The sequence below is a fragment of the Chelonia mydas genome, chromosome 7 (assembly GCF_015237465.2).
Source record: "Chelonia mydas isolate rCheMyd1 chromosome 7, rCheMyd1.pri.v2, whole genome shotgun sequence".
In the NCBI taxonomy this organism is placed as follows: Eukaryota; Metazoa; Chordata; order Testudines; family Cheloniidae; genus Chelonia; species Chelonia mydas.
In genome coordinates, this window is record NC_057853.1 from 48,063,310 (window position 1) to 48,078,260 (window position 14,951).

Sequence of the window (14,951 nt, forward strand, 5' to 3'; positions counted from 1 at the left end):
AATTTGCAACAGGCTAGCGAGCCCTGCTCCAGGGCTCTGCACCTGCCCCCTCCTTTGCCAGCTCCGATCCTTCACTCGTGCTTTCTGCATTCGCCCTGGCTGGGGCTTGCAGATAAATCCACCCTGCCGGCTCCCCCAAGGCCCAAGTCGTTCTGTATTGCAGGGATGGGAAGGAAGGGCAGGGAAGCAGAAGCGCGCACTGCGCACCCTGTGTTGCAACAGCAGCCGGCACATCCTGCCAGTTCACCTTTCAACTACGTCAACTGGGAACCGGGCCTGTGCTCCCTTCCACGGGGTGCTGTGGGACTGGACACAGGGCTCCCCTCTAGGACTATCTCAGCTGCGGCCCACAGATGCCACTAGTTGCGTGCTCCAAACCCTAGCTGTCTGGCACGGAGGAATCCAACAGCCTTGCCCCACCGCATGGGCAGAGGGGGGACTAGCCAGAAGAACTGCGTCACCCCTCCCCCCTTCCGAGAGAGCCCACTCTTGGGCATCACCAGGTCCTAGGTGCCAGGACCAGTCTGGGCTCACCGCATTTCCACCCGCTGTCTGGTCCACCAGTCACAACGCTCGACTTGAGGAATGGCGGGAATGTTCCCTGTGCCACAATGCAATTCCCCCGCACTGCCCACAGCACCAAGCGGATCTGATTGGCACCAGAGAAACTGACTAGAATCCATTCCAGCAAGATCCAATGATCCTGGCCAGGATTTCCCTGTGCCCCAAGGGCACATGTTGGCTCAGAAAGAGGCTGGACACAGAAGGGATTGATGGATGTGCTAATGGCCCGGAGGTTAAAGAGGGGAAGGACCAGACCTGGATTGCTGAGCCCCTGGAATGGACTCTGGTGTAGCCCCTGGGAGGGGAAGAACCAGACCTGGATTCCCATGCCCCTGGAATGGACTCTGGACCCAGCTGCTACAGTGACCCCAAAGCACAAGACACAGGACCCCCAGCTTTAGGTTCAAGAAGGAAGGAGACAGTGTCTTACCTTTGAGGGAGAGCTGCACCCTCGGGGTGGCAAAGACGTAGTCCTTGGCATGGGCCACCCGCCAGCCCAGCGTCAGCAGGGTGACCCAGAGGACGACGCCAAGGAGGGGCATGGTGGGGTGGGTCTAAGTCCAGACAGAGTCCTTGGGAAGCCTAGCGGGCAGGAGAAAGCAGCGTTACTTGGGGGGCTAAGAACGGAGCAGCCTGCCCACTGAGGGGACGTGGTTCTCACCCCATCCGCCTCTCCTGTGGGGAGCACCATCCAGAGACACACCCCAGACCACTGCCAGGGCCACACCCAGCTCACACATACCTCCCAGGCTCCTTCCCACATAGTCCCCCTCGCATCAGAAGATGGACGAGAACTGGGGGTGGGGGGTGGGGGGAGGGAGCCAGTCTAGGAGTCCATAAGGGGTCTGATGGTCGGCACAAGCCCTATTGACTGTTCCTCAGACCCTGCAGTGGGGAGATGGGGCCCCAAGTCTTAGGGCCACCACTGGAGTAATTCCCCAGCCCCTGCCCAGCTCCCAGGGTGCACTGATCTGGGCTGACCTGTTAGACGAAGGGGGCACTACCTGGTGAACAAGGGGTTAACCACAGCTCAGCTTCCCTTCCCCTTGCACCAGTGCTCAGAGGAAGGGCTAGAAGCTGGGGAGACCGCTTTTGGGGAGGTGGGGCAGCCCCCCATGAGGGCTTGAGCAGACCAGACAGGATGCTTGGTCATTCCTTTCCACGTCTCTTGCTGTCTGGCCCATACAGAGGAGCCCGGGCAGTTGGCTCCTTCGTATCTTTCCCGTCATTTTGCCAGGTCCCCATTTATAAAAGCGGCCTTCAAACCCAGCTCTTCTCTGACCAGTCTGTCCCTAGCCATCTGGTGGGAGGGGTGCAAACTATTTTTGTTTGCAAACTCTTCACCCGCCGCTCATTGAACGTGGAACTAAGGGGAGGCGGGTGATGGGGCAGGTCCAAATGCTCGCCCCATGACCAGACGCTTTTCAGGAAGGGGTCCCCAGTCCCTGCAGGACAGTGGACTCTGCCAAGCAAGCCAGCATCCCCAGGTGCAGCACCGCTGTAATTAACCAGCTCACAGGCTGGCCTCATTTGCCAAAGCAAACGGGGTTTGACTGAGGGGCAGTAATCCAAGCGGCTGGTTCAGGACTGAACAGCCCCCTCCTGGCCCGACCCCACGGCAGTCACGGAAGGACCTGGCTGGCCCACTAGCTGGCAGCTGCTGGCCCAGATCATGATTGTTTCCTCCCCTTCACGCCCCCCACCGAGCAAAGAAGCACACGACCCAGGGAGCGGAGGGGAAATCTGGGCTTCATTATTTACAGAACAAAAAGAGACAAAAGGCACTTTGGAGAAAAAAAAAGAAGGTCCGTATGTGCCAGGTTGGCTGGGCACTGTGGGGATCCGGCAACACCATGAAGGGGAGAGCTGGGGGCCATGCACGAACCATCAGGCTCACATGGGATGTAGCTCCCAGGGGGTGTGGCGGGAATTGAAGCTGATCTATCTTAATGCGGCAGGGAGAGCATTTTAAATCCAGATGGGACCCTAGTGACCGACCAGGGCTCCTCCCGCGTTAGCCCTGTGCTGAGCCAGCAATGAGGGAGACTCCCCCACACTCCTCAGTCCACTGGCTAATTATCCTCACTGTCAGCAACGCCACTTACTGCCACTGGGAACTGGTCGAACGTCACCTGCCAACGCTGGCTACCTGTGCTCGAGGAGAGCTGCCTGCTACCAGAGATCTCCCCAGTGCGGTAGTCACAGCCCGTGCTCAGTCTTCCCCTTCTAGTTCGACCTGCAAATGTGGGCCATACCCCAACCCTCACTCACGGCCCCTGAACATGGCAACCTATCTGCTAGAAAGGAGGCAGCGCAGTCCGGCGAGCAGAGCACAGGCTGGGCAATCAGAACTCTAGTCCTGGCTCTGCCATGCACCTGCTGGGTGGGTCATGCTTTGCCTCAGTTTCCCCTTCTGTAGTGTATTTCTCCTCACACGCCCTCGGGGACCAAGCTGTTACCCCCATTGGGCAGGTGGGGAACCGAGGTACAGAGAGACCAGGTGACTCACCCATGGTCACACAGGGAGTCTGCCACAGTGCAGGGATTTGAACCCAGGTCTCCCAAGTCCTATGCTAGTGCCCCACCCATTAGGCCTCCCTGCTTCAGCAAGTGGCTGGAAGGAGGTGGGAGGGGCTCTCTAACAGGGTCACTGCCTCCAGAGCACCCCCTCATGCCATGGGGAAGGGGGGTTCCTGAAACATCGCTGCTTCAGTTTCCCCTCAGTGACTCAGGCCTTCAGCTAAGCCCACCTCTTCGAGGGTGTGAGTCCAAAATCAAACACAAAACACAGAGTCTTGCCAGGCTCCCCTCCATCTCTACCCTCAGCCTTCTTTGGGCTGCCTCCTGCCCTTTCCTCAGCAGCTGCCCCCCGGCCTTCCTCCCATTCTCCCCTCTTGCTCTCCATCTCCCCAGTAGCCAGCCCAGTCCCTCATCTAGTCCAGGGGGTCTGACTGGGTCACGTGACCATCTTCATCTCCCCTTCACCCCCAGGGAGGCACAGTGGCACAACTGGGCCAAGACCCACTGCCCCTTCAAGGACCAGCTGCATCCAACGTCTTGTGGATGGATCCCTGCTGAACGGGGTCAGCTGGTGGGAGAGGTGCTCGGCGAGGTGTCCTGGACAAGCAGGGTGGATCTGGTCTCGTCTGGGATAAGCAACAACGAAAAGGAACAGCCTGTGGGCACTGAACGAGTTGGGTTGGATCAGAGCTGCCCCGAGAGTGAGCGCATTGGCCCGCCCCCAAATCCTCCAGCTGGCGCATCCACAGTAGGCCTGAGAGGACTAGTTTGGAACTGACTGATCACTTGGCAGGCTCCTCATTGCAGTCTGGCCAAGACAGCGTGCTCAGTCAGGAGTCAGGCCCCAACCAATCAGGAGATATTGGCTTAAATCTCATGAGATTTAAGCCAATAAGAAAACGAGGTTCTTCCCCTTTGCCTTCTGATTTCTGAGGTGTTACGGTCACTCGCAGGTCATGTTTTCCAACTTTTCTCTGCAACCAGCAGGGCCAGAAACTTCCTTCTTTCCAATCTAAGAGGGAGGCTCTCAAATGCTCACATGAATCCAGGTGCTGGAGCTTTACGGACCCCAAATTCCGGGACATTTGCCGTAAATGCACGGGAGGTGGCGACACTGCCGGCGTCTGGGTATATCTGCTTTGCCAAGGGGGAGGGAAAGCGGGTTCGTTTCACAGCTCCGTGCTCTGCAGGCACCAGGTTATTAATTCTTCCCGGCTCAGAGATAGATCCAGCCATCTCCCTCCCACCACAGATCCCAAGGCCACATGTCGCACCAGGGAAATAGATGGTGGCAAAGCACTGTTGACAGGGGTATGGATGGAGAGATGGGGGGGGGGGGGGTGGGTCTCAGACATTTGCCCAAGGGCCTTGTCTCCACTGGGGTATTTGTTGGTCAATCAGCCCACCTGAGCCAGATGGATGAGGCCAGCAAGTGTGCATGGGGGAGGCAGAGTACCACAAATCATCACATGTGCCTGCACGAAACCCTCCTGGGCTGGGAGAGTGGAGGGGGGAAATCACATGAGCTGGTGCTTGTCCCCCACTGGGCAGCCACAGGTCCCCCTTTCTGCCAGTCCAGAGGCTGGCACAGCCCTGCTCAGGAGCTCTGGCTCTGCAGCAGGTCCCACATTGCGCTCTGAAGGTTCAAGCCCTAGGATGTGGCCATTGCACTATTCGTCTGAGGCCCTGATGTCTGGGGCAGGTGCTGAGGGTAGTAGGGCAGGGAGATGGCAGGTGAGCTGGCTGAGAGGGGCAGAACATGCCCTGACACTGCTTCTGGAGCAGCGGGGGACAGGGGGGCCTTCAGTGCTGCCCCCTGTGCCCAAGGAGCAAACTACAGGGAGCTGACGGGAGGAGACAGTCTAAATGGTGGAAACTAACTTTGGGGATTTGATAGGAAAATCCCACAAATTAGTCAGACGAATGGCTGGAAGGATGTTAGCAGTACAGGCTGAGCCCCTGGGAGTACAGAGCTTCTTTCAACTGTGGGCCCCACCATCACAGGAATTGCAGCTCCCCGCTCCCAGTCACTACTATATTGCTATTGCCTTTGGAGTTCGTAAATATTTGTCTCATCGATCTGTTTCCCCTCTCCCGCACACACAGCTCTCTCTGGAGTCTATTGTACTCTCGCTCATTTCCATGTCAGCGTCTCCCGGCTGAGATTCTGCACTTAGCACAATGCCATGTGTTTTGGAGCCGGGACGTCTAAAAACCAAATTACCCTGCGATATAAAAGCTACAGTCGGCTGCAGTTAAATAAACCCCCCTGCCGGCTTTGGGAAATAGTTCTGGCAGATCCTGCTATTTCATTTGGATGGAGCTGTGTGCGCGTCAGAGAGGGAGTGAAACGGCAAACAAAGGAAAAGGGGGAAGAGGAGAAAAGGAGGAGAAAGACGAGAATGGAAAGAAGGGGGAGGAGGAGGAGGAAAGAAAGAGGGATTGGGAAAAGGAATGAGAAATGAAAACAGGGTCCAAAGCTGGGAGGAAAACAAATGCCCAGAGAGAGCAGGGGGAATAGACCAATCTCCAAGTGCATCTTAGCGCTGCGATTCTTCTCTCCAATGTCGCTCACACTCAAATGTGGAAACTCAACTGCTCTGGACAGATTTGTTTCTCAACAAGAATCAGCCACCCTCCTCTCCTGGCACGGGCAGGCCAGGCGAAATTCAGAGACTGGGCATTCTAGATTGTTTTTATTTCATTATAAACAGCATAGCTATTTTCCCCATCCCCAAAATAAATCAAATAAAGATTAGCCAAAACGTTTGGGAGCCGAGGCAATTGGGCGGAAAGGGAAAGATCTCAGCTCTGCTGCTGAAATGCCCATTCGGAGGGGGTGGGAGCGGCTGGCCTGCGCCGTGCCTGGCTCTCGGTGTGCGTGTGTCCAAGAAAGGGGCTCCGAGAGCAGGAAGTGTTCCGGGAGAAAAAGAAAGCCGCAGGCTCAGGAGTCAAAAGGGACTTCTTAAGAACTCCGTAACTAAGACACGCACACAATGACATCAGCAAAACGCTGCAGCCCCTCGGACTGGACAGATAACTTCCCCCTACATAACTCCTCCACAGCCACATTTAACCCTCCGTTGCCTCTTCACGCCCCGTCCTCTCCCAAGAGGGGTCTCTTGGTGTGGCTCTGGTCCTTGGGGTCGGGCTATGGGATATTCCTCTCTCTTTTCAGCTGTCTGACCTGTGGTGGGAGGGGGCCGCCTTGGAGTCTGACAGTGGGTCAGGGCTGGGAGAAGGTTGGGAGAACAAAACATCCTCCTAGTACCCTCCCCCCACCCACCCACCCAGGAGAGCAGCACCATTCTAGCCCCATGTGCATGGAGCTTGGATCAGTCAGGTAGAAGAAGGGCTGCCACTGCGTTAGATCATTTCCAAGGGCTGACAGCCTGGGGGCACTTAGGAGACCAGGCCAGGTGGGCATCATAGGTTGGGTGGGTCAGCGGGGTCACCTGACTAAGGCACTTGTCCTGGGTTTGATGCTGTGCCCTTATACCTGAGACATTTGCTGTCCCAGGACCCTTTGCTCCCAGCGGAGAGGAACAGAGCAGGCAAGCTGCATGTGGCCCCCTCTGCTGATGGCCCCCAGCATCCTAACAGCATGGGCTGGCAGTGTGGGGGGGGCCTGTATTTCTGAAGAGGAAGCGCCCTGAGCCTGAACGAGGGGACGGTTGGAGGCTCCCCACTAGCACTCTGATCTGCGACCCCACTGCCCCACCCTCTGTCACTCCCCACCATAGCCATGCTCCGAGGGAGTCCACGGCACTCCGTGCCCTGCACAGTGGCACTGGCAGGAGCTGGGGCTGCCATGTGACTCCTGATTATTCCCCCAAGGTGAGATCGGCCTCCCTCCCGGCCTGGTGGGGAGGAGAGACACACACCTTCATCGCAGAGGGAGAAAGCAGAGTGAAGGGGAGGCAGAGGGGACTGGTGTTGAAAACCTGCCAGGATGAGCCAGGGCCCAACAATGAGCAGACACGGCAGTGAGCCCGGCAGGTCCCCAAGCCTGGACCCGCGGGAGCACTCTGCCCATCTCCAGGGCTACCCCTGCCACATTCCCAAACCAGCCATCTTGGGGCACCCAGCATACCCCAGGGTCAAGCACTGCTTTCTCCCCAATACACCATCCCCTGCCCTGGTGTTCTGCCGACCCAGATGTGAGTCGTCACCGCAGCCAACCCCTTGGCCCTCCAGCAGGACACAGCCAAGCTGCCCTCCCTACCTCCCCCCTGCTCATTAACAGTCTCCCGGTGCTCTGGGTCTGGGCACACTGGCTCCTCCAGGGTGAGACTGCCAAGGGCCTGGCATGTCTGTGCCCCTCCGTTCCCCATTGGCAGGTCCCTCTTTCCTCTCAGGGTCCCTTCTTTCCATCTGTCAGCCCTCTGACTCTCCCCTCGCTCCACGCCTCCCCCCAGGCAGATCCACCTCTCCCATGGATTCAGGAGCCTCCCTACCCAACATCCATTCTCTATGAGCCCCACAACTCAGGGACAACTGGACCACAGGCCATCCAGAGATGGACGAGGAGAGAGGTCCCTGCATGGGAGAAGGCAAAACAGGTTTCGACTGAGGCTGCACAAAGAAAGGAAGGGGACAGGAATTGGGGGATGCTGAAATAAATGCCAGCGGCTGTTGCTAACCCAAACAAGAGACATCCCCGATTCCAGGGCTTGGCTCCACAGTGTCCACACAGACACCTGATGCTCTGGCCCAAGGGCCCCAGCCCAAGCAACCTGCGCCAGCTGTTGGCAGGGACAGGGATGTCTCCAGCTGCACTGAGAGATCTGAGCCGCAGCAAAGGAGAACAAGGGGTTGGGGTTTTTGCCCTGTCTAACAAATTGACGCAATTAGCCAGGGCGGCCGCAGCTCCCCAGGCATGGCAATGTCTCCCACTAATTACCCAGCAGTTGTGTTTTCATTGGGGAAATGAAAGCCAAAGGGAAAACAAACAGGCTGATGTGGGAGTGAGGCTGGCAGCAGAACCTGGAAGAGCTCCTCTCCTCCCCGTCTGACAATGCACGCTGTAGGGAGATGATGGAGGTGGGGGACTGGTTAACCCTCTCCTACCGCCCCACCAGGGGCAGGGCAGAGAAGGGAACACACCGCTGCCCCTAGGCCCAGAACTTGGGAGAAGAATTCAAACAAGGGGGCGAGGAGGGAGCAGGGGGAGGAAAGAAGGGAGAATGGACGACAAATGCAGGGAACTCAAGAGCTGATAAAGGTGAAAGAGCCCGCAAGATCGCTCAGACCCAGGGGTTTCGCCTAGCTCTGTGCTGGGTCACTCCAGGCCCAAAGCAAAGGCCCTGGAGTGGCTGAGAGCAGAACCTCCCCCTGGGGCAGCGCCAAGGGGGCTGGGCAAAGCGGCCTGGGAAGGGGACAGAGAAACAAACCCCCTAAAGGTGCAAGCCAGCCTGCGGTTTGGAGGTAGCCCCTTCCTCGCACCAGCAGGAGACTTCGGAAAGGGAGACAGACTTTTCTGAGCTGCAGGGGTTGTGGGTGGCTATCCAGAGCCCTGCCCCACCAGGGCGCTGCGGGGAGCCAGGCCAGCCCTGGCACGCCATCCCTTTCCTTTTCCCACGCGGATCTGCCGTCCTACTCGACTCCCTCCCCGGCCAAGGGCAGCTCCCTCTAGCCAGCCACACAGAGCCGCTGAGCTTCCCCGGGGAGCCGGCGGACTCGGCAGGTCTAGCTTCCCCCACGGCTTTTTCGGCTGCTGGAGCTTCCCTGAGCCCTGCTAGCCCCTAGGAAGTCAGGACCCCTTTCCCCTCCTGTGCCCCCGCGGGCGCGGGACAGAACGACCCGACGACTTGCGCTGTCCTGGGGAGTTCAAACCAGCCCGAAGTTTGTAGGGAGCAGCGCTCGCCTGGATCTCTGCCTTCCCAGCCCCCCTCAGCCCCATCGGGACGGGAGGTCCCTGCCGGGGCCCGATCCCTGCCGACTCTCCGGAGGTGCAGCCCAACGGGCTTCCCCGGACCCTCACCTCGCAGCAGGGGAGGATGTTCTGCAGCCACAGCCGGCGCGAAAGCCTTGGCGAAGTTGGGGGGCCCGCGGGGCAGGGGCCCGAGCCCCAGGGACTGGGTCCCCACTCGCCCGACGCAGCCATGCCCGCACCCTGCTCCGCGCCGGATACGTACCTCTTCGGACCGCTCCGGGGCCCGAGCCCCCCGACGGGGCAGCAAGGACGCGCGGGGCTCCCAGCCGCGGCGAGCTGCGGGCTTGGAGCCGGCACCGATCCAGGCGCAGCCCCAGCCCGGAGGGGAGCGGGACCCTAGCGCCAGCCCAAGCGCATTTCAGCAGGGTGCCCGGCGGCACAGTCCCCGCGCCATCCCCGGGCGCCCCCAGAAGTCCCGCTGCGGGGTGCCGGCGCTCAGGGGCGAGCCGGCTCTGCCCCTCGAGCCATAGGCTCCCCGGGCCGGGCTGCGCTGCGCTGCCTTCCCCTGGCGGCTCGGTGCGCGGAGCGCTGGCTGCTGGCGAGGCGAGCAGAACTGCGCGCAGCGATGGCAGACTCCGGCCCCGTGCGCCCCCCGGCCCGCCCGGCTCCACAACTCGCACTGAGCCCGCGGCCCTGCCGCAGCCCATTGGCTTCTGCTGCCTGCGATTTGCATAGCCCCGCCCTCCCCCGCCCGGGGCGAGGGGCTAGATTGATAGGCTTCTCTTTCACCCCCACCCCCACCCCTTTCCACCTGTACCGCCCCTCCCCGCTGAAGTCGCTGGTGCCAGAGCCTCAGGAGGGCTTGGCAGAGGGAGCATTGCAGAGGAATGCTTGGAAGGGGATTGGTTTGGTCTCCTCCCCACCCCCGGATCAGTTTACATACCCCCCCAGCCCTGCCCAGCTCACCTCCAGCCTCACTCCCTCCACCCTCCCAGCCCTGCTCGGCTCCCCTGCTCCAGCCTTGGGGCCTGGGTTGGCTAGTGCGGCCCCTTACAAACCCTTGGTACCTTTCTTCACTTCCCACCGATTCTTTGGTGCCTGTTTTCTAGGGGGAGTGCCCAGAAAAGGGCGGGGTGGGGGGTGTCACCTAGCAAATCTAAATAAATAAAGCTAGTCCTTTGTCTGGCTTAGTTCTGCAGCCTATTGCACTGGAGCCTCCTGGCTCCCTGGGGTGGGTGGGGGAGAGAGAGAGGAGGAAGAGGAGTGTGAGTGACAGAGACAGAGAGAGAGAGAGAGAGAGAGAGAGAGAGAGAGGGAGGGAAGGGGGGGGAGGAAGGGGCCTTTGTGATATTGCAGAATCCAGCCAGCCAAATATCCTACAACAAAGAAAAACTCAGGCATAACTGACAGCAGCACCAAGCGTGTTCCCATCATTATCTCAGCTCCCGACCCCCCTCCTTCCTTGCATCAGCTCCCCAAGACAAGACAGGTTAACCCTTCGGGGGAGGAGGTTCGGAGCCGTCACCTACACGAGACAGAAGGCAAGCTCCCAGGGAGGTGCGGGGTGAACCCCAATGTGGGGCTGGGGAAGTTGTTTGGAGTGGCAAGGCTTCAAAGTATCAGTGGAATCGGTGCTAGGGATCTCCAGCAAATTTCCGGGCCCCTGCCCTGCCTCAAAATTCAGTAGGTGGTGCTCTTTCCTCTGAGCAAGCCCGATGCTGATCCACATTTTTTGGCAGACTCTGCGCTACTGGAAGCCATGTCTTTCCGATGAGGTGTCAAACTATGGCTGCTGATCGCTTCCTCCCCAGAGGTGGCTGCATGTCAGTGGTGGGTGGGGTGATTTGTGTGGCCACCAGGGCATCTGGGGATCATTTGGGGCAAAAGGTGTTCTGCAAATGCCCAGGATTGTTCTCTGCACAGTAAAACTGAGCAACCTGCAGTCAGGATGAGACACAAGAGATTCTTGTGATTAATGCAGAGAGCTGGGAGCCTGGGTTGTCACAGACATTCCTCTTGGAGTTATCCCATATGATCCCAAAGCCAGGCTCAGGTCTGGTTGCGTCTTTTCCCTGCTCTCTCCCAGCCTGTGCTTTGGGTGAATCTGTGCTGCAAACATGTGTCTCATTCCTGAGATGATCCAGGGAGTGAGGAACCACTGTTGTGAAGGAAATGTCCAAATCACTTGCAACGGCTGTCCTGGGGGGCAGGGCAACCCTGGGCCGTCATTTCCCCAGGAAAGAACTAAAGCAAACAAGCAAAAGTATGCTTCCAAAGCAAATCGATGCATGGCCCAGCGCTCGGTGTGTGTTAGTGTGCTGGACCCACAGAGGACATGGGTCTAGTATAGCTGTCGGCTAGGGGATGTGCTGCTTTAGTGATTCACTCTAGATGTCTGTGATTCAGTCCCCCATGGTAACCAAGAGAAGAGCCCAATTCGCTAGCTGTGGTTGGTGTTTGGTGCAGTTGTTGGTTGTGGCCACAGACTAGGCTGGCCCTTTATGGGAATCCAGCTTGGCCCCCACCTGTGACTAGCAGGCTGGCTCCCAGTGAGGCCAAGGAGCAGGTGAGAGATGGATGATTCCCAGAAGAACCAGCATGAGCTCAGCTGAGCTGGAGAGCTGCAGGGAGCGCCTGGATCCTGGGAAAGAACCCAGTTCATGTATCAGCCTCTCAGGTGGCCTGCAGACAGCAGGTCAGACCCTGTATCAGGGGAAAGGATCCAGCTCTTAGCTGGCACCTGGCACGGGGCCTGGGGAGTTGGGAAGTGCAAGGAGTAGAAAGTTTCCTGCGGGTGTCCCTGAGGGTTTAAGGCAAAGGGCTGAAAGAGTGGAGAGAAAAGCCTCCAGAAACTGTAGCCAGATGGGGCAGAGGAGCTGCTTTATTTTGGCAGTTTGCCTAAGCATTTGGTTTAACCCCTAAATTGTGTTGTATGAGGCAAGGCCCTGACACAGACTCTGATGTGACGTTGACCCTCCCTGAGCTGGCGAGTTAGCCCCCGGCTTGCTGCTGTAGTGAGAGAGGGCTGAGTAAAGGGGTGGGTGCAGAAGGGTAGTCAAGGAGGCAATGGAAGGCTGGTGTGTCTACTAGGGCAGAGTTAAGGTTGTGATGAAGCAGGGCAGAGTTAAGGTTGTGATGAGTGGTGCTGCCAGTAGCTGTGGCAATGTGTGTTTGTGATGAAGGTGTAGGGGAGTAAGTTCACTTTTCATTGCCTTGCTTTTGTGGGTCTGTGCTGTGCGTGTGTTAATCCTGACTACTTTACAACAGAGATTGTTCTCTATTAACTCTTTGGGCTTTTTCTCAGTGTTTTGAGATGGGTGGACTTGTGGGGTTAGACGTGCAGTGGCTGAAAGAGAACGCTTTGTCTGCCAGCAGCCATGCATGAGTCCTTGTGTATCGGCAACTGCACGTGACTCATGGGATGTTGCCTGACAAAACCTGACCGGCAGTTGTAGCTCCTCATGGAGAAGATTTTTCTATGTGCCTGGTTTTCTATCAGCCAGGTTTGTGTGCACAGAACATGAACAGTGGCTGAAAATGACTCAAGAGCCAATGTTTTCTTTAACAAATCACTCCGTCTTGCATCAGATCTCGCTGGGCTTGGCCTTCCTGCTCCATTTTGTGCAGACAGGTGAAGTTTTAAAAGAGAGATAAATAAAAAGTAGGGCTCCCGAGGAAAAATTTCACCCCGAGCCCAAATTCAAACCCTTCCTATTAAAAATGTCTATGAAGAAAACCCAAGCAAAAATGATGGAGGATATTCAAAGGCATGAAAATGAACCCTAGGTGACATTTCCCACCCAGCGGCTGCCTACATTTAGAGGAAAAATAGGAATTTGGAGACCAATCTCAGATGCAGCCCTCCCTGGTGAGTTGCTGCCAGGCTCCTGCAATATGAAGGTGAGCTGTAGAGCTGGTTAACTACCATAGCGGAGCTGAAGCTCAGACATGATTAGGCCTGCCCAGGGTTGAAAGGCCGTGGGACTCTTCCGAGCTCCAGTCACACAGTGAGCTCTGCCCATGTGGGATGCCCCAATAAGACGCTGCGCACAGTAGATCATGGGGATGTTTAAAATCTGGGCTCAGGGAGGAAAACAGTATCTTCCAAACACCACCCACATGCAAACGAGATGTCTCTCGGAGGGCGCAGATATGGGACCTGCCCTCTCCTCTCTGCTGTGAGCCACGGAGCACTGAAATGATCAGCCCTGGTGGTCAGTCCTTGCTGACCGGGAAGTTCACACCTCTCCAAGCGACTGTTCCGGGCTCTGCAGACCCTTGCTGCAGCAAGTACGCCCGGGTCTCATTTTTCATGTTTTCTTTGCAGCCAGAATAACTAAAAACAAGACTTTTTATTCTACAGGAAAGCTGAGGTTCTGGAGAACAAGCCAGTAGGGTCAGAGACCTGATGGCATGGGGGGTAGGTGTGTAGTGGCTGTCTCCAAACCCTGGGCTGTGATATGGACTGGGAGGGAGGGGTATACATACTGGTAAGTGGGTGCGAGTCTAAGGAAAGGAATCTCAGCTGGGGTAGCACATCAAGGGTTCTGGGAGATGGTGCTAGTCATCACAATTTAAACTCACCCAGACTCATTTCATAATCTGGCTCACCACAGTCACAGCTCCTCTCTTCCCCTGGAGATGGTCTTGCCAGCTGAGGGGCACACCAGCAGGGAGCAGTTGTGTGTGGGGTGCTCGTATCCACGGGATAGGCTCCAGCTGACTGGATGCATTGCTCAGTCTGAACCCCCCATGAACAGGCTCTGGGCAATAGGGAGATGGCTTGGCTCCAGCACAACGGGAAGCGAAACAAGAAGGAAGGAAGCTACCACCCCGTCTCCTAGGAAACGCATTTTTAAACAACGCTGCTCTGATCTGTGGCTCCCTGGGCCATCAGCTGGAGCTGTGGGTGCTCAGCGCACCAGAGATGGTCTCCCTGCACCAAGGGGGCTATTGCAAATGAGCGCCCTACGAATGGGTTGATACCAGCATGGTCCCATGGAACTGCAGGCCACAGCAGAGCTTGTGGTGGGGGGACCTCATCTCGGGGTCACAGACCATCAACAGTCATTTAGTCCCTGTGGAAGGGGAATTTAGGCTCATAGGACAAATGGGAAGCAAAGTTGAGTATGTGACGTGGGTCAAAGCACCAAACCAGCGCCAGTGCAGGAAAGCCAGAACCTAGGTTGCCGGTTCTTTGTTCTCTTTGTACAGCACCTGGCACTATTGGGTCCTGATCTGGGACTGCGGCTCCTAGGTGAGACCGCAATTTTTCATATGCAGAGAGAGTAACTGGCCTAGGTCAGTGGAATGAGGAGAGGCCAATGAAAGAGAAGAGTCCAGCAGTTCTGTACTCACCCTGTTACGTGCATGGAGCACATGGCTAGCCACTGAACTTTGCAGGATCACTTTATTACAGGGGGCTGAATTTTTTTCAGTGAAAAAGGGGTCTCTTTTGCCAAAAAGAGGGGGTTTTACAGACAAAAGAACCCACACACACACCTGAAAAGTCTCTACAAAAGGAAGTGGAAACACAATAGTTTTTTCACTTATTTGGAATTTCCTCCAGCAAATACTTCCCATTTTCCAGCAAGCCCCACAAGACAGAGTCCCTTCATCCTGGAGGAGCTCAGACCACTTGACACTCATTCCATCCACTGGCTAAAACATAGCCACCTCTGAGGTAGAACATCCCCACCACTCTGCCCCTTGCTGCATCATTAAGTGAAGAATAACTTCTCAAGTGGAAACTCCAGGAGGAACGTTAGGTTGCAGAAGAATGGAATTACCTGCATTGGAATTGGAGCGGGACACTGGGGCTAATTATGTTGCCACTGAATCTTTTAATGACCATGAGGGGGGCAGAGTATTAGGCTTACATTTTGTCTGCAAGATAGCCCATGCCCTCTCACAGAGTGCAGGGTGTACATCTTCACAGAGAAGTGTGTCACCTACCGAATCACCAGGCTGCTTCTACACCAGCTGGTTTTTC

At 56.9% G+C, this 14,951-nt stretch overlaps 1 protein-coding gene across 2 annotated transcripts in view; it reads right to left on the reverse strand.

Moving 5' to 3' along the window:
• Positions 1-9,704, reverse strand: part of SEMA3F (semaphorin 3F) — a 108,295-nt gene extending 98,591 nt beyond the window's left edge. Inside the window, exons 1-2 of one of the 2 annotated variants that reach the window (XM_037904568.2) lie at positions 9,222-9,704; positions 995-1,146 (exon numbers count right to left, since the gene is read on the reverse strand). In XM_037904568.2, the coding sequence (XP_037760496.1) occupies positions 995-1,106 (112 nt within the window). In that variant the 5' untranslated portion in view covers positions 1,107-1,146; positions 9,222-9,704. The remainder of the gene's footprint in view (positions 1-994; positions 1,147-9,221) is intronic. The other variant, XM_037904567.2, reaches the window with a different exon arrangement.
• Between the last annotated feature and the right edge of the window lie 5,247 nt (positions 9,705-14,951).